The sequence below is a fragment of the Neopelma chrysocephalum genome, unplaced genomic scaffold, assembly GCF_003984885.1.
Source record: "Neopelma chrysocephalum unplaced genomic scaffold, ASM398488v2 Primary Assembly neopelma1_44, whole genome shotgun sequence".
NCBI lineage: Eukaryota > Metazoa > Chordata > Aves > Passeriformes > Pipridae > Neopelma > Neopelma chrysocephalum.
This window is the reverse complement of record NW_020897703.1, coordinates 651,669-671,120: the sequence shown is the minus strand read 5'-3', so window position 1 is coordinate 671,120 and position 19,452 is coordinate 651,669. Positions and strand designations below refer to the sequence as shown.

At 43.1% G+C, this 19,452-nt stretch overlaps 1 protein-coding gene across 9 annotated transcripts in view; it reads right to left on the bottom strand.

Moving 5' to 3' along the window:
* The window catches only part of CPS1 (carbamoyl-phosphate synthase 1), a 330,044-nt gene that overhangs the window by 236,964 nt on the left and 73,628 nt on the right, over nt 1-19,452 (bottom strand). For 7 of the 9 annotated variants that reach the window (XR_003533439.1, XR_003533440.1, XM_027677999.1 and 4 more), the window contains 7 exons: nt 18,047-18,151; nt 13,981-14,125; nt 11,008-11,117; nt 6,262-6,406; nt 5,297-5,386; nt 4,854-4,910; nt 2,361-2,453 (listed from right to left, as the gene is read on the bottom strand). Coding sequence is in view for 7 of the 9 variants with exons in the window: in XM_027677994.1 (XP_027533795.1) it covers nt 2,361-2,453; nt 4,854-4,910; nt 5,297-5,386; nt 6,262-6,406; nt 11,008-11,117; nt 13,981-14,125; nt 18,047-18,151 (745 nt within the window). In the remaining 2 variants the exon portion in view is untranslated. Of the gene's footprint in view, nt 1-2,360; nt 2,454-4,853; nt 4,911-5,296; nt 5,387-6,261; nt 6,407-11,007; nt 11,118-13,980; nt 14,126-18,046; nt 18,152-18,851; nt 19,045-19,123; nt 19,236-19,452 lie in introns of those variants that run through there. The other 2 variants (XM_027677998.1, XM_027677996.1) reach the window with 2 other exon arrangements.

Genomic DNA, 19,452 nt, shown 5'->3' with positions numbered 1-19,452 from the left:
GTAGAACGCTACCACTGCATAGGAATTATATGGGTCTTCTACCTGCTGTCCTTCAGGCTTTTGAAAGGTGGGTTTCAAAATTCTCAAAAAGATTAAGGTACTCAGTTCTCACAGAGACTTAGTGTTGTGTCAGAGACCTTTAAGAAAAACTCACCCTCCTTTTCAAAAGGGGCTTTTGAAGACCCCTCAATTTGTCACAACATTTCTACTTAAAAATCCACAAAACATAATTATGAAGCAAAGCTTCAAAGCTTGTCCTTGGCTGTTCTCATGGGAGCTGTGGGGCAAAACTACTTTGAGGTACTTTGTCTCACTCTTAAAACTCTTCCCTGCCCAATTAATTAGCTGTGATTTGTTACATTTCCTTCAGCAGCAAGACTAATTTTAGGTGTTGCTGTCTCCACAACTGTTCCCCCACTTGTTGCACTCTGTACTGCAGACTTAACTTGACCCTTACATCTGGCTAAGAGTATGTGTAGACAGAAACCAGACTGGGAGCTGGCTCAGAGAAATGTTAAAATATATTCCCTCTACAGCTAGAGGACTTCCCTCACCTGTTTGCTGCACAGCCTATAAAAAACTGTCCCAGTCTGAAAAGATGATGTGGGAAGGCTGCAACACAGTGGTCAGGGAGAGTAGAAACTCTCAGCACCAGTGCTGAGAACAGAGTTCGTGGGGCTGCATGTCATGTGTGGAGAGAAGCAACCTTTCAGATTGGAATGGTTAAATATACCTTATCTGCTCTGACCCTGACAATCACATGCACCAAAAAAACACCTCCAATAATAGTTCCTGCAGAATACTGGCAGTTTTCTACATTCCCTACCCTGGATAGGCAATGTTAGCAAGCACAGTCTATATCACCAGCATTTAAAGAAGGTGGGGGTGAAAAAATAATTAAAAAAACCAATCACTCCTAGTGTACAATTGATAAGGAGATTCCTGATCTTACTGTATCCTGATTTCCATGAACATCACTGTTTGGCAACAGATAATCATGTCCAGTAATTATCAATATCAAACAGCTTAGTTCATTTACAGCCTTATTTGTGATGTTGTTTTTTAAGCCTATAAAATGAAGATATAAACATAATGAGACCACTAAAGCACCATTAATCTTATTATATCTCCCTTTTAGAAGAGATTTTCAGCCTCTTTACAGAAATTCCTTCTCAGTAATTGCAGAGTTTAGCATCAGCAACCTTACCTATTTCTGAGATACTACTCCAAATGGCCCCACCTGCACCTTGCAATCCTGGATCACAACCTCACTAAGAAATTGCCATCATTCTGTGCAGCAACAAGGCCCTGACTCAAAATACAGTGGAGGCATTGGCATGAATTGGTGAGATCCCCAAAGGTGAGATTTGCAAGGTGGCTTGTGTATTCCACTGGCATTCCAGGTAACCAGTTACTACTATAAATCCAAGCCTGGATGGAGACTGCTTCAGATTCCCCCTTGCTTACTGACCAGTCTGTTCAGGACTGCTTTTTACCCATGCCACTAACACACCAGGTTGTGTGCAGAACAGTACACAAGCAACTATTTGCAAAGCAATTCCAGAGCCTCACTGGTCTTGAAGGAGCTGCAAACACCAGAGTAAGCATGGAATTTGCAAAAGGGACTCATACACTCAATTCTCACTTCAGTCGGTGGGATTAAGCACCCAGGGCACTCTTTATCCCCAATTAAATCTCCAAAGGGGCCACAAGTTAAGACATTAGCCCTTGAATTGGTACAACAATAGTTACCATTTTTAGTATGGGCCTGTTTTGCTACATCCTCGTGATTTTTAATTTTGTTCTCATGTTGTGGTCAAACATGGTTTGCATGCCCAGCTAACAGAGTATTCACTGCTGATCTGTACAGATCTATGGACAAAGCAGCTAATAGGAGTAATATTAGATCCAGGGAATTCCTAACTTGGTCTCCTTTTGAAATCTAGAAATATGTTCTGGAATCACCTCAACAAAATTATGCCATATGTTTCCTGAAATTTATTCAAGGAAAGCAACCATTCTTTTTATTAATTCTTCTTATGTCCACCATATGCCAGGTGTAACTGTATCCCCAGTACTTCTCAGTCCTGTCTCTACACACAATCGTTTGATCACAGTATGGTTCAGGGCACATCCAGCTCAACACAGCTCATATTTATTTTTAACACTGCATCTAAGGAGCCACAGGGATTCTACGAGGATGATGCTGAGATGACAGTCTATCAAAGGTCTGGAAAGGTGCATGGTTTGGAAAACATCCCCAAATCGTTTGTTCAGAAAAAATGGTTGATGCCCAGAGCAAATGAGGACCAGTTACTACCTGGAGTGTACAGCCCTAATACTACAGAAGAATTTCTCACCTTTGTAGAAACTTCTGCAATTAAGTTTTGTTTATTTGGGTCTGCAAACTCCACAGGTTGACCTTCAAATTCAATCTTCCCAAGTACTGTGCCCTGTGGAAATACACCAGAAAAAAAACAAAGAATGAGCAAAAGAGAACCTGTGAACACTGGGACAAGGTGCTGACAGGCACAGCAACTGGAACAGGTGTTTAAAGATGGTTTCTTTGGCAGCTTATAATCATTTTTAGCATCTTCAGAAGTTTATGAGCCTTCCTTGGTATGAAAAATCTGTTTATAACTCTTCATTCAGGGGAGAGGCATTATCAGCAGTAAAATTTAACAGGCAGTCTGGCAATCTGTGTAGTGACATGAAATTGAGTTGCCTTCAGATCTCCAAATAACTGTTGTGTAGATCAGGGAGTAATCTACTAAGCTGTTTGAAGCTTTTTGGGTTTGGGAACCCACAAACCCACTTGAGTTTTTCAGCCACCTCATGTGGATAACCACAAGGCAGCAGAGCTGGTGTAAGGCAAAGCTATGTAGGAGGCAGGTCAGCACAGCTGTTTCTGAGTAAGCTGTTAAAAATAAAAATCACCTCCAGCAAACTCTATTCTATATTGCTGTTACCACCTGGCAGAAGCTAGAACACTCTTGCTCTGCTAGCAGCATATACTTCTCCACCTTCTGCTCATTAGAGTTCTCAGTGGAAAAGAAATCCTTGCTTTTGCTTTGCCCCACGCCTGGAATAAGTGGGATTAATCTGGGGTTAACATCTTCTAAGTATGGAGCAGGGTGTGCAGTACAGAACTTTTCAAGGGTGGAAGGGGAAAGTAAAACAGAGGAAGTCACTGTTTTGTGGTAACTTCTATCAAAAACCACTGTCATGATCAAATATGTTAAACTCAGCTCACCCTGTGGATATCACACTAACGTGCACACTGGTATTGCTTGTTGGGTTTAGTGATTCTCCTGTGAGATACTTCCCTGGTTTGCCAAACCTGAAGCATCCTTGCCATTTTCCTAGGGCAAGAAAGAGCCAACATCTTGCACTGCCATGCACACCGCTATGGGTAAGTTTTAAGGAGAGAGTTTTGCTCTTAGCAGTGGCTGACATCTTATGTCTCCTTGAATAGCACCTCACACCAAAAGCTGCTCCAAATTTCGCACAGACCAGAGCTGAAAACGTCATTGTCTTCTACGAATCATGTTCTTGGGAACCATAGTGCTCAGTAGTGCTTGAGAGCCGTGGGACCTGAGAGCCATGTTGCCGAGTACCACCATGCTATTATAATAAATCTCTAAAGTCCTTGCTCTCTGACAGGAACCTGGGTCTTACTTTGCTCCCAGATTATTCAGCCAAATGGTGCCTTGCATTTACCTTTAGCCCAGTTTAACAAGTCATTGCTCATTTCTGCATTTACCATAATGAAGCCCTGTTCTCATCCCCAATTTATACATGGAATTAAATTCTAAGCGTTTTTTTCAGCCTGAGAGATGAAAAGGTGACTGTGCACTATTTTAAAAGCCATACATCAACACCACTCAGAGTCACAGTATGGCATTACTACCATACACTGCTAAGTTACAGGATAAACATTGGAAGTGTATTTACTTTGGATAAAAGGAATATTGATCTATCATGTCTTAAAAGTACTGCCATTTTCTATTGCATTAAATTGCACATGTATGCTATCTGTAAGGGCAGGACAATGCTAAATCTTGCCATAAAAATTAATTTCTACAAATACTCCTCTATTCAAGCTGGGTCATTCCTGTTTTGCTCTGTGGAATGAAAGGGGATGTGGGGTTGGACTGCAGGCTGCAAATTGATCACCTAAAGCAAAGAGCAGCTTCAAATAATCCATTAGAAAAGAAGAGCCTCCAAGGCACATTTAATTCAGACTGACTTTGATCACTGTTTCAGCCAGTGTGAAGTGTACTTTCACATTAACCTCCATTCCGTAACATAATCCTGCTCATGTCCTTCAACTGTCAGCTCTTGGAAACCTAAGAAAACTAATGACTATTAAAAATAATAGCAAGATTCAGCCTAAGAAAACCAGTCCAAGTTAGGAATCCAGCTTACATTATTGTAGGCATTCCTTTGACTGAGAGGAGCAGGAGAATTTCCACTGACCAAAGGTGGCACCACCTGTGAACTAAAATCCATAATACCTCACAGAGTTGTTGCTCTCTCTGACTGTTACTGAGTTAACATGTAGTTGTGTCTGACACCACCAGAGGCCTTTCATTTACACCAGCTTGTGCTGGCTCACTTATGTAGGAGAGGAAACCCAGAGCAGAGGCAAGGAGAGAGGGCTCCCTGGGATCAGAACATTGCCCAGTATTACAGAAGACACAGAGCCTTTGGAAGAGCACATGGATCTGAGCAGCATCTGAAGTCAAGGCAGCCCAGTGGCACCATTGCTGCCCCAGGTTTGCTACACTGTTAGAAAAAGGGCCCAGCATTAGCCAGGTTAATGCAGCTGGATCAAGGGAAGCAGATCATACCTTGTCACGAATTAATTTGGACAGCATTCTAGTATCAATCCCATACAGTGCAGGCACCTGAAGAAAACACAAGGCTAAGTTAGAGAACAAGCAGCTAAGACAGAGGAAGAAAGCAGCCAGATCACTTGCACGAGAAGAACATGTCACAGGATCACAGAACGATTTGGATTGGAAGAGACCTTAAAGATCTTCTTCTTCCAACCCCTCTGCCATGGGCACGGACACCTTCCACTAGAGCAGGCTGCTCAGAGCCCCGTTCCAGCCTGGCCTTGTTTAGGGATCTCTGGCTCTTGACAGCAGTATTACCAAGGCTGCCTCACTTCTAGTGCTTCACTTCTCCTTCCTTTTCCCATTCATAAATAGCTTAGTTGTTAAAATCTTGTTTCTGCCCTGAAAAGCACAAAAATTAAAAGCTCATGTGTAGTTACCTCTAGATTGCTTACCTGTTCCTCTTGCAACCATTCCCCCAGGCTCCTAGCAGCCTGCCAGTGGCTGTACTCTTTGCTGTAGTCCAGCACCAGCAAACCTGAAACCTGTAGATAGAAGAAACATAATTTTGAACTGAAGGATCACTTTGTAGTTACCCTGTAGTTTCAATTTTCACTATTTATTTACCATAAACCCTATCACAGACACACTTCACACTGTCACGATTGTATCTGGGCCTTTTTACTTAGGAAATTCATACAAGAATGTGGTTTCCAGGTAACCAAAGGGGCAAATTGCACAGAACTGAGAAAACACTTCTTGTTAGAAAAAAAAAAGGAAATTTAAGATAAGATAAAATGTTTTGATTCATTTTTTGTGTAAGAAAGTTCTTCACTTTTAAGTGACGTTTCATTTCAAAAGACAGCTCCATTTTCCAGTGGAGTTAGATAGTGTGTAAAATAGTCATTTCACCTCAGAATAGATAAAGCATTTCACTGGTTCTGCAACTACATGGGTTTGTTTCATTTTTCAATACTGCCACTGGTGCCAGGACACAGTCCTACTCCTAAGCAACATCCCCTGCCACCACAGTGTAAATTCTGGTTTCTTCTCCACACAACTGTCACCTCCCCTGCTTGTGGTAGCACAGGCACACAGAAACTTCCGGTGTTTGATCTCTCTTGGCTACCAGTCCTGTGCAAACACTGATAAATATATGAGGCAGAGAGGAAGGTGAAAAAAAAGTCATCCAGGACAGCAGTTCACAAAAACTGTAGCATGTCTATCACTGACAGGAAATGCTGAGCTTTCAGTAGGCACATGTCCTGGCACAAAAACCAATACGGAGTATCTTTTGCCACCATTCCTCCAAAGGACAATATCCAGAAGAAAAAGAAAGGTTGAGGATCATTGATTCCTTTTAACACACAGTCAGGTTGCTGGCATCACTCTGATAAAGTTCTGCATCTCCCACTGTTACCTTGATCCCATCAGACTCCAGGAACCTCTTGAGGCCCATTTCATCCAAAGTGGCTGTGTCAGGCACTCCAACATTCCCAACTATGGGGTTAGCCAGGGTAAGAATCTGTCCTTTGTAGCTGGGATCTGTCAAGGCTTCGGTGTATCTAGATGAAGAAACAATAGAAGAAAAGTACATTGGTCTGGAGTCAAAAGGAAGACAAAAGAGCCAGTGAAAACAACACAGGTCCGAATTCCCATATGACAAAAAGACAGAAATAGTATTCATGTGAAGGCATTCTCAGAATAAAAGCAAACACATCTGTTTACGTGCCCTGACTTTCCCATCTGTGGTTAAACATTTGACACTGAGAACAAGGAAAGGCTTTGGCTTCTCATGTTTCATTTAAGAAAAGCACAGGAGCTACCAACAAACTCAGACTCCTTGTGATTTAACGTGAGCTAAACAACTACACAGAGGGCAGAGAGATCACAGAACTGCATGGCATACCACTGGACTCAGATAACAGCTTGGGCTTGACCATGCCCTGGGCACACCATGTGGGCAGTGCTTTGTTATTGCTGCACCCGTCCCTCCTTGCAGTGTAAATGCTTTCCCCTGTCAGTACAATAGAAGGCTCAAACTGAAAAGCCAGCAGACGACAGAGCTGTATGCCCAGGCTTGGTCCCTTCCCCTCTCTGGAGCTTGCAGGTCTTGAGATGTTCAGGGCTGTAACTGCTTTTTTTGCAGGGGAACATGCAGACAAATCCTTGTGATCCCTCAATACTGCTCTGGATTCTTCTCTCCTACCTGCTCTGCCAACAAAAACCCTGCCACAGCCCCACTTTGCAGTTTCTCCCAGCAGAGGCCAGGCCTCTCTTATAGGCTATCTCCAGGTTCCCACCCACGGGACAACCTAAGTTTCACCTGACAAGACTCCTAAATGCTTACAGGTTGATTTGTGTATCTCTGAAGACAAGTTGAAGATCATGCTTTGAGATTCAGCATTCCACCCTGGTCACAAGGCCCTAGTGCGTGTCCTATCTTCAGCCCAGGTAGACCCCCTAGGGAAAAGCAATTTATCCAAGCTCCTACCTGAATGTCCTCCTCAGCAAGGAAAGATCTAAAAGCACATTGGAATATTTTGCTGCAGCAGAGGACCAAACCTAGGATTCTGATAAGTATCAGCTCTGGATCTAGTGGATCCAGTCTCACTTTCAACCCCAAATACAGGGACTGGGTAAACATGGTCTATATGCTCCTATTCTTCAGCTTCAAATTAACACACAGATCTTCACTTTCTCTCTTGTACTGTACCATATTTTGCAGCAATCCATTAAACAATTGCTGTCTTTCAACCCAAAAGCAGCTGTAATTTAGCAACAGATGAAGTTATCCACACAAATAGTGAGCCAAATGCAAAAGGACACTTCAGGATTAATTTGCCCTATATAAAATATAATTTATTATTGTCATCATTGTTTAAACAATACATAATTGGCAACTCCAGCCATCTACCAGATATCAGCAAGTCACAAGAGACATTTTTATGGAACACAAGACTTACTGCCAGAAGATTAGTTGCCAAACATTGGGAAACTCTTTACAAAAGCCAGAATGGTTGCTGGCAGATATAGGCAACACAGCACACCAGCCAGTTCTGAGAAATAACAGGTCAAATGAACAATGGCCATGAAATATTTTCAGGGAAGCCTCTCCTGCTGTTCAAATCTATACTTGCTGCTGCAGGTAAACAACCAGAGAAAGTGCACGGTGCTCACAGGACTGCAGTAAGTACCGGGCACATGGCATGTACATGCTCTCTCCTGAGCCAATTGGTCATGCTTCCAGAAGATTCCTTGTTACTGACAAAGCTAATGTAATTAACTGTTGCATGTCATTTGCAATCAGCAAACGAGGACGGAGAGCCACTGGGTCTGGGTGGGGTGTGCAGGCAGGACTCGACACTGAGACGCAATGCCCTTTGAGCTCCGTGTGGAGCACAGAGAGGTGGGTGGAAACACGAGCTCCAAGGATGCTGCAAGGTCTAATCCTTGCTGTGCCTGCCCAAAGGCCTGCCTGGTTTCAGTAAATTCCTGTCAATCCATTCTCTCACTAAAATATCATGGGAAACACAAAGAGACTCAATGGAGGCAAATGCATTTACTGAGCTGTTTCAAATATGGGAATGTTTTATGGTTTGTAATTCTTCTTTCTTAATTGGAAATCTCCTCTTTTCCTTTGTGTTCCTATACTAAACAGATGGCTGCAACACTAGGTTTGTTTGGTATTTTTTGAGCAAATGTTTCTGAAAAGTTCCTCCTCATGCTTTTTGAATGAACATTCAACATTTCAACCCCAAAAGAGCACTCTCTACCCTCTATTCCAGCGTGTTATGACCACATTTCAGCCTGGTTTAGCTGCTTCAAGCCTGGGAGCTGTATGCACATAAAGTGCTTTGCCAGTTCTATGACACAAATCAGGATGTGGGAGCCCAGATGAGCAGACACGGTGCACAGCAGCATATTAATCACCCCAGGACAGAGCCCATGCTGGCCCCACTCAGCACCTAGAAACACCCACTTCAGAGAAAGCAGTGGTCTGAGGCTGAACAGCAGCCACGGCCAAATCACCCTGCACTAAACTCTAGCTCCCTATCCTGACAAACTGCTATGTACCCAGGCAGGCTGGAAAATGCCTTAGCCCTGGGCACCTCCTTCTCACGGGCACTCAGCCTCTTCCTGTGTCAGTGAGAAGAGGTAGCTGAGCTCCCCTGGACACACAGGTCTTGATCTCTGTGCTCAGGAGCCTGAGGCAGAGCTACAGGCTTGCTTTCAATGGACAGCAACCCATGGACTGGTAGCAAATCTGCCACTTTTGTGTTCTGCAACAATGCTGCTAACTCTTTCATCTTCCTTTTCTCCAAATTAATCAAGGTCATGTTCTGGAGAGGGCTCTGAAGATACAACCTTACATTTTGAATATTCCCTCCATGCCCACCCATATGCTTCCCAGCACAGAAGAGATCTCACTTTTACAGGCATCCTCTCCAAATCACTAGAAAACAAACACAGCTTCTGCTTCCACAGTAACATGTAGAGAGGAAATAATTCATCAGGTCCTCCTTGACTTTTGTGATGTGACAAGATTTATTGCCCATAATCTATCACTAAGAAGAGAACTCTGGTGCCCTCCATCATTCTGATCTATATTAAACAGTGGCTTGTTGGCAGGTATATTAGCACAGACAGTAATTAGTGCTGTCAAAACTCTTAAATAATTGCCTCCTAATGCAAAACTTTGCACACTGATTCCCCTCTGCAGCAATTTAACATTCTCACCAAGGAGATCATTTAAAAACTCATCCTGTGAGCACTGGTTTCTCCAAAGTAGAGAAGAACCTGGAAAACACAAGGCAGCTGAGCAAAGACAGCTATGAATGACTGCAGAAAAAGCTCAAGCACCAACAACTTCAGAACTGTCTCACCTCCCCATGGACATGTCCACGTCCTTACCAAAAGTCTCATTTCTTTGGGCAGATTTCCTCTGCTTAAGCAGTTCAGTAAAAGCACCAGCAAGATTTGGCTGCCATCCTAAGTTAGCCACAGGCTTCCACCACTCAAGAGGACAGAGAACCATGCCAGGTGTAGTGGGTTGACCTTGGCTGGACATCAGGTGTCTACCAAGCCACCCTTTCCAGCCAGACAAGGGAGAGAGAATAAGATGGACAGTGACTTATAGGTTGAGATAAGGCAGTTTACTGAAGCAAAAGCAAAAGTTTGTGCACGCACAAGCCAAGAGGAAAATAAAAAGGTTTATTCTCTACCTGCCATTAATGAGCAGTATCCAGCCACTTCCCAGGAAGCAGGGCCTCAGCAACCATAGCAATTGCTCAGCAGGAAAACATTGTAAACAATGAATGCCCCTCCTTCCTCCTCCTTTCCTTAGCTTTTATATTTGAGCTGACATCATATGGTCTGGAATATCCATTTGGTTAGTTTGGGTCTGGCCTGGTTGTTTCCCCTCCCAGGATCTTGCCCTCGATTGAGGGGGACGGGGGAGTGGGGAATATTGAGAAACAGTGCTGATGGTTTGCCAGCACTGCTCAGCAGTAGCCAAAAAGTGTTTTGGCTGTGCTATCAACACCTTTCTAGCTACCAATGCAAAGCACAGCACTGTGAGGGCTGCTATGGGAAAATGAACTCCATCTCAGCCAGACCCAAAACACTAGGTCAGACATGAATCTGATCCTACCCTTTAGCTGGAAAGGGCACAGAGTTTAATGTATCCTTACTGGTATGAGCCAAGAAACGCCATAAGGGATGGGTCATACAGGTGACCAACATAGGAACCTCGGGATTTAAAAATTTTGCACCCGGAGGCCAATTTCCATTACCCAGAAGGCAGCAGATGCTTCAAACCTCTATATTTGATCTGGGCACTGGAGGGAGAACAGACACCTTCTCTGCTCTGACTCAGCAGTGGCAGCATTTCAGTGGGAAGTGATCGCATTCCTGTGTACCTCACTATCATAGTTAGATCAGTCTTCAAATGTCCTTATCACCTCAAATGCTATGACCCAAGAGAACTGCCTGAAGCTTCTTCATTAATTATTTGTCTCTCTGTATCCCCGGACTACAATGTACCATTATATAGAAAACTACCTGCTTGGATCAGGACGCTGCGAGCTTGGAAAACGCAGCTTTGACACTTCAACAAGCTTCCAGAGAAATACTGATGCTTGTATCTCATTTGCTGTTGCCTTACCCAGAGAGCCCAGTGTTGAATACGACTTCCCCTGCTGTGGAGGATGGATAGCCAAAAGAATAGCCCTTCATCTTCGTCCCATCTTCCAGCACCAAGTTCGCTGTCTGCGCCTAGAGAAAGGCACATGAAGAGACTCAAATACAGGAGGGAAAGACTTGATGTTTATACAGGTAACACCTGGGACACCTGCCTTTCATGCCTCACACTGTAAGTATTCCTGCCTCTCTCCCATTCCCAGCTGTCATCTCTTTTACCAGTCTCACGATGCCGATTTTCTTTCTAACACTTGGGAAACACTGCCCTCCTAATGAGCTGGCAAACCTCACTGCAAGCAGAGCATGTGCTGCTGTTACTGTGGGATCACCCTTCCCCATCACTTTGTTCATTTCTTATATCTTGCAATTAACCAACATCATAACCCTGTGACTGCCCCCTCACTGTTTGCTCAAGGCTTGCTGCTGAGTCTGCTGGCTCCCATCCAGCTCTGACCTTTGATAGGTGTTTAACTTCTGCTGCAACTGTACATCTGAGCTGCTAAAAATAAGTGTATGTTTAGTTGGTGTCAGACAGCAAAATTCAAAATACCACTCTGTTCCACTCTAGGACACAAAATCAGGAGAACTCGTGGATGAGCTGGACATTCATGGTTTCAGTTACCTCACGGATAGGCAAAAAATTGTCCTGGAAGAGGCAGCTATGGAACAAGCAGTCTACAGGAAACCATATCTCTTCTAGAGAGTATTTAGCAGAACTGAGTCCCACACTAACTGTGGGATCCCTTACAGGCTTCATCAATATTTTACAGCCAAGGGAAATGGGGGACAGAGTGAATTTTACAGAAGTCCTTAAGAGATTGTGTCACAGCTGGGTTTTTTGCACATACCAGACTAAACACACCCACTTTGGCCACATTTTGAAACTAAGCCTTTCTTAGACTGTCCAGGCATTGGATGAGAAATCACCTGAGAACTCCAGCATTTATTAAAAAGTAATTACTGCATGAACAGCAGGAATGACAGAATGAATTGGGAGATTCCCTTAGACAGAGGATCACGGGTGACATGCTGGGGAAGAGAAGGAGTTAGCATAGCCAGAAACAAATCTGCCAGTGAATTTTAGAGCTTAAAGAAATTTGGATGATAAACTTCAGGGCCCTGAGAAACTTCCACTTCTGGGAGGCAAGCACAGCTGCCTCCTGGGCCCAGAGCTGCAGCAGAGTGACCACCAGTGCAAAAAAACTCCTGTGTCTGCGCCACAGGAGATGTCCCAAGCATGTCCACAGGGAGCATCTCTCACCATGATTTAGCTTCATATTGGCTTTTTTTGCAGAACAATTCCTCTTACTGGGATTTTTAAAGGAAGAATCAAGATCTATTTGCTGCAGAAAGGAGCAGGAGAGCCACTTTCCATTAGCTGTAAATCACATGAACAATCACAGCAAGGAGAAATTTCATTCCCAGTATTGAACATTTTGTAACCATCATGACAAACATTCATTTAGAGCCCCTCTGCAGCTACAAATACCACACAGATCAATTACTAATGTACTGCAAAATACACTAAAAATCAAACTGCACTGCCAAGTAATTGAATTCCGTGCATCTGGGATGCTTTTAGCCTTGCCATTTTTTCCTCATTAATGTCAAACATCCAGTCATTCTCCAAAGGTTTAGCCATCATTTTCTAAACCTTCCCATGCCGTTGGATGGTTTAGTCAACACTACCAAAATCCCCTCCCTCCTCAGTTATAAACAGCATTTTTGCAGCTAAATTCCCCAGGTTTAGACCAAATTAAAGTGACAGGTTGGTCACTAATCTCACTGCACCTATCACTACAGAAAGCTACCACGCACTTAAAGCATTGCAAAGCATAGAGATGGCCTGGGTGCCTCTGACTGGGCTTTGGACAGGACCTCTGCTCTGTTAGAAGCCTGGTGAAAACTTGTAACACCCCAGTCCCAGAGCCGCAAGCTCACAGGCTCAGCCAGGAGTTTTACTTTAAAATAGAAATATATATATATATAGGGTTCTTTAATACCTCGAGATAATACCATCTGAGAACTCTTGAAAAATGAGTGAGACCTCATTTTTCCTGTGGGACAGGTAAGCAAAACCCTAGTTCTCAATGAACAGAAATTATCCTGATCAGCCCTCTAGACCACCCTGCCAGGTAAGGCAGCACCCACAGCCCGGGTCTCTTACTGCTCTTTCCTACCACCCTCTGAAACACCACTCTTCCAGTTGCTAATTCTATTACACTGTTCATTCAACAGGATACATGTGCAAAAGTGCCTTTTCAATGCAAAGTGCATGCTAACAGAACCCTGCCAGATCTACAGAACTCATACAGAAAGTCCCATTTGACCCCTGTACTCTGCCACACCTGTCCAGGTAACATCAGCAAAGATGGTAAAATGCAACTCCTGTAACAAAGAGCAGAAGAAAGTTGAGGAAGTGAACTGAGGGGTCCCAGCCCCAGTAAATCAAGAACTGATACCCTGATGCATTCACAAAGAGATGTCTACCTCTTCAATTAATCTCAGAGCCATTGTGGTTTCCAATATATTAAGAATGGATTCTGTATGGATTCAATAGGATTAATCACATAATTCAAGGGATGCATGATTTTAAATATCCAGCTGATTCAAGCTCATATGGACTGAAAGATCCACTCTGTTAGCTATCAGTCCTATAGAAAGGGGGGGGGGGTTTCTAAAGAAAATAATATATAATAATTAACTGAAACCCTGAACTTCCACCTTTTGGTGCAATCTATTCTATAATTTCCATTCCAGACTACACAAAAAGTGTGTTTGCTTAGCTAATAAAATCATTTAGCCAAGCAACCCCCCTGCTTGGGGTTCAGACAAATTTCCTCTGGTTCATGCCTCTAGGTAAGCCCTGTTATCTGCAGCAAGCTATCTCTGCATGCCAAACACATCTATTAAACCACAGTAGTTCAGTCACTGTTACCTTGATGCTCAACAGCCTGGGACCTGTCCTTGAGAAACTCCAGTGATCAGCAGACACATTGCAAAACTTCAATTTGCCTTTCAAAGTCTTCACCACTTTGCAAGCTGTCAAAATTCCTGTCATCTTGAAAGCTGCTGATGGGTAACTAAAGTTTAAAGAACACAAGAGAAAACAAAAATCTGCTTGTATGTATTTCTTCAAGATGTGGTGCTGGCAATATGCTCTTGCAGATCACAGGGAAAGAGAACAGAGGCCCAGCAGGTGTGCTGGACTGACTGTACAGCACTGCCCTAGGCCTTCCCATTTATTCTGCCATGAAAAGTCCCAGGTGCAGCCCCACCTCCGCCCGCCCCTCTTCAGAGCAGTGCTTGCTTAGGCACCCTTGCAACACTTCTCTTCAAGCTGGTCTCTGAGTGCTGTCACAGGGTTTGCAACACAGGCCAGACACCAGCTGGCAGATAGCAAAGCCACCCCAAGATTACAAGAGTGACAGAGCAAGGGGGAATGGGTTCAAATTGAAAGACAGTAGGTTTAGATTAGGTATTGAGAAAAAAACTCTTTCCTGTGAGGGTGGTGAGGCCCTGGCACAGGTTGCCCAGGTCAGTTGTGGCTGCCCCATCCCTGGCAGTGTCCAAGGCCAGGCTGGACGGGGCTCTGACCAACCTGGTGTAGTGGAAGGTGTTCCTGCCCACAGCAGGGGGGTGGAACGAGATGATCTTCAAGGTTCCCTTCCAACCCAAACCATTCTGTGATTCCTAACTGCACAGGAGCCAGGCTGTTCATGGTGTGCTTGTGAGAGCTCTCCAGTGTGGAGTCTGCACACTGGCTAGTGGGACAGCCTGTGGCTGCTACAAGCATACTTGTACTCAAAGGAGTGAAGTGGGAAGGCATAGTATTTTATTCTGTCTTTGGAGAGCATGCAGTCAATAGAAGCACTAAAAGTGTTCCAAAGTGCTGCCCCTCCTCAAATAAATGAAATATGAAATAAAAGTAAATTTTTCGACAGGAAAAATAAATGGCTGCAAAAGAAAATCATCTTTTGGTGACATTTCAGTGGCCAACAGCTGAAATAAGGTGAAATGTTCCATATGTTATCTCCTAACTGACTACAGACCTTTGTGACTATTATGTATTTCCTATAACTCTACACTACACTCTTCATAAAGAATCATGCTCATTACCCAGGGATGAAAATGCCTAACTAAGACAAAAGCTGTGGGAGAAGCATGCCCATTTATTATTCTTCAAGAACTAAAATGGCAAGGCATCTTTTGAAACCCAGGCAATCAAAGCTTCAGCTGGCTCAGAGCCATAAAAGCAACAGAGATATATAAACAGACATTTTTTGTGCAGCTGGACACATTCTGATGTAAAGGATTTTTCTAATCACTGACAGTAATAATCATGACTTCTTTGTATACAGTCATTTGAGATTAGTCTAAATTGACACCAGTACCACATAAAAATATTTCCTGTGCAGCTCATTATAGCACCAGGTTGAACAGTCCTGCACATAATAAAAGACAGAGAAGAGAGGGCAATGGGTTTGGGTATCCTGTGTGATTTTTTGGAGATCTGAGTGAGAAACACATGGGAAAGGCCTGAATCCAGATAATTGAAAGAGATAGACAGAGATAGGGTGGAAGATAGACTGGGTGTAGAGGAGCTCACTGCTTTAACATGGGCTTTACAAGTGTGCAGAGCTGGAAGAAGCAAACCAACAATGTTCCTGATAACTTCAGCGTGGTTTAGGAAAGACAGAACCATTTTTCCTACAAGAAGATACCTAATTATCATTCTGATACGTAGGAATTGAGAGACTGAGATTTCAGATAAACAAAAAAAAATAAATACAAGGGACTGGGAAATGTTTTTGTGAGTTGTTCCTCTATTTGCTTGGCTCTAGCCTGTAGTGATCCAGAAAGCAAAGACATGCTTATAAGTGAATTTTTGGATTGCACTTGAGTTTCAATGCAGCTGCTGATGGATCTAGCTAAAAGCCCACCCATTCCTTTCACCACAAGGCCATTCATGAACACAGGGCATAAGGAATGAGCAGAAAACAGACTGTGCTTTTTGACAGAGTGGGATCTTGCAGGTGCAAACAGCTGCAAAACCACACCATGAACTGTGTTCAGTGTATCAGGGATCTGCAGTACATCCACAGATCTAATGTGGCAGCTGTATATTACAGATTAAATGCTATATGGGTGAACAACAGGCAAAAAACTACTTTCCCAAGGATGCTCCATTGACTAGTGGTGTAGATTTGACCCTGCTGTCTTCCTTTTTTCCATCTATGTTTTATTGCCCAAATTGATTAGGCCCAACTCAGACCATTTGACATTAGGAAGGTTATGCCTGCAGCATAAGAACCACCTGCCTTCTTAAAGCCTCCTCCATGATGAAAGAACTTCCCTCTGCCAAAACCAGGGGAAAACAGCTAACCTATTTGTTTCACTGCCAACATGTTAAAAAGAGGTTGACACTGTTGACACTTTAAGGCCAGAAAATATATCAGGTATTCCCTAGAGAAGCCTCAGTTCAGAAAAACCTGCCAACGCATAAACAAGCCTTCTGTGGTTTGGACAAATTTTAAGTATGCTCTTCCCTTAACATAAAGACTAGAAGAGGCAGAATCAAGAAAAAATTGAATCAATAAGGAAAAAGAAACCAACTACAGAATAGCAGAAGAAGAGAAAAGACCAATGGTTTTATGGAGATACAACCACAATGCCTGAGCTTCACATTTGCCTACCAGTACATGACTCACAATTACACTGCCTATTCAGGAAAGAAAGTTTGGGCAGGGGCTCTTGAGAAAGGACATGTATCAGAGGAATCAGGAATGTAAAGCCATGAAGGCAGAAGATTCACTCAGACAAGCACAGTTCAAATGCTGGGGAGAAAGCGAAGAAGTACTTGCAACTCTGGCTTCCTTACCATGTCTTATGTGTTTAGGAAAGGCAGAGTGCCATTTGTCTTATATTCACTTACACCATCATATGCAGAGAGGGAGCAGGACAAGGAGAGCAAAGTGGTCATTAAAATGAGGAGCTTTTTCTTACTGTTTACAAGTGCAAAACACCAGAAACAAAATTCATTACACAATCCCACTGTACTGTAAAAATCAAACAAAATCAGCGGTCTGTGGCCAAATTCCCAAGGCTGAGACATTCAAAGAAAGCTAAGTGCCTGCATTTTCAGAGGCTTAAAACAAACTGCATGATCTTCAGAAGAGAAGTGCTCAGAGCAATTGGGGCCCTGCTTTGGTGCCCCAGAACTGGCACCCCAAAATGGAAGCTCCCAAAGCCATTTGTCACAGCTGGGAAGCTCTGCTATAAAGCAACCAAGCGATGCAGGATTTTTCATTTCAAGTTGTCTGTAAATAGCACAAGATAGTTCCATTCTTGCCTGAAAGACAAGAGATCAGGGCCAATTTGTGGGCACGTTGGGTCAGATTCACATCAGTGCAAGTCCCAAGTAACTGCTTCCAGCTCAGTGGAGCTCCAGTGGCATAAGTCTCCCATGGTTTGGGATCAGTGCAAGAAGCAGCCTGTGTGAATTGATTGGACTCTCTTTCTTGTAGCTGAGATCAGAGAAGAATTTTTTTCCCCCCATATGTCCTTCAGATGCTTTTGGAAATCTCTCATGCCATCTGTCAAGTTGCACCTGATTTCTGACCACCCTGTCTTGTCTCCACTAAATCACATTTGAAAAATATTGACTGGAAAAGCAGAATAATTGAAAGTTGCAGCAAAACTGAGATTCTCTGCTGCCACAGGGAAGAGACAAATATTCTCCTTCATCCATGCAGCTCACAGAAAAGCCCTCAAAGTGATTTGGAAACCTCTCCCCCATTTCAAGGCAAGCTCCACTTGCTTCCCAAGAAACTTATAAGGGAGAGTTTTGAAAGCATCTGAAAAATATTAAGATTTGCCATACATTTTCTAATCAGGTGTTAGTTTATCAAGCATGATCACTGGAGAGCAAGATAACAATTTATGATCACAGCTTACTATTAACAACTTTATCAAACCCAGTTACCTCAGAGACCATAACTTACTTTGGTTGCAGTACGTAGTGGGTGAATAAACTGAAGTTCTCTTGTTTACATGCAGATGAACTAACAGCATCCAGACACGCCCCATCACCCAGTCCTCTTGGATTTCTGAAGGAGAGAAATCAAGCTCAGACATGTTGTTTTGAGTCACTCTCAGATCAAATCAAGCATTTCAAGCAAACCCCACAATGTTTAGAAAACATGGTTACTGTGATTCAAAGTGAAAAAAGCTGAGAATTTCAAAACTAAGGCTGACCTTCACCTGAGTATATGGAGAGAAACTGAAAGGAATAAGAATCAAATGCAAGTCTTACACCTCTCCTGAATTCTGTTATTTAAGCCATAGCCAGAACACGGGGTTTTTTTCCACAGAGTTTGTTCTATTTTAGAGGAGGTTTGGGGAAAAGGGTATTTTAAATTTTAATGGGAGCAGTTCATAGCAGATCTTCAGATTTGGCTACTGCATTTTGTTCCAGCCTTACTAACTCACATGATTGCGAGAGGAATGATTCAATATAAACTCAGATGATTTGGTTTTTTAGATGGAAACAATTCCAAGTGTCAAGGCAAGAACAGGAAGTAGAAATGGACTGTTCCTAGCTGCCCACTGTGCCCTTATAGGTGTGCTCTTGCTTGCAGCTTCTTTTCCATCCAACTCAGTGCCTTCCTGAGATGCAAACTGCCCAGTCCTCTTTGGTCCCATGTCCTTTCTACACCTGAGACTTGGCTTTTTGCTCTCTGTTTCCTTTCACAGTTTCTCTGCATGAGTAACATTCTCCCAGCTCCTTGACATGACTCTCCAACTCACCATGCTCCTGAAAGCTGCTTTCCCTTCAGCACACTTCAGAGGACAGAACTCACCCTCCCTGTCTACAGAAGTTCAGTTTTCCCCATTCCCAGTCACTCCATTGTTTCCATTATTCATTTCACTGACCACTTCACTTTACAGAGTTTCCAAAAATCTGCCCTTTCGGTTGCAAGTGTCTCTGAGAAATGCCCTCCTGTTGAAGAAAACCAGCTATTGAGTAATTTGGTTGAGTAAAAATTGGTAGGGAGAACATCTGGAAAAAATTAACTCACAGCATTCATAACGATGGCAAGTTCATATCAGGGCAGTTACATGATCAGATGCTTCATTTCTTTTTGGCCTTTTTCTATCTTCACACTTTTTTTTTTGGTTAATCCTCTCTCCCTACTAGCCAAAGAAACATGGAGAAAATACAAGGACAGTTTCATCTGCTTCCAAAGATAAAGCTGCAAAGAGTTTAACAATGGCTATAACTGGATTGTAGAAGTCAGCCTGAAAAGCAGAATTACTTCTTGTCCTTACATCTTTTCCCTTTGTTTTCATACACTTTTCTACTTGATTCTGTCCTGCAAGGACAGATTGTGACTGCCCCTTGCACTAA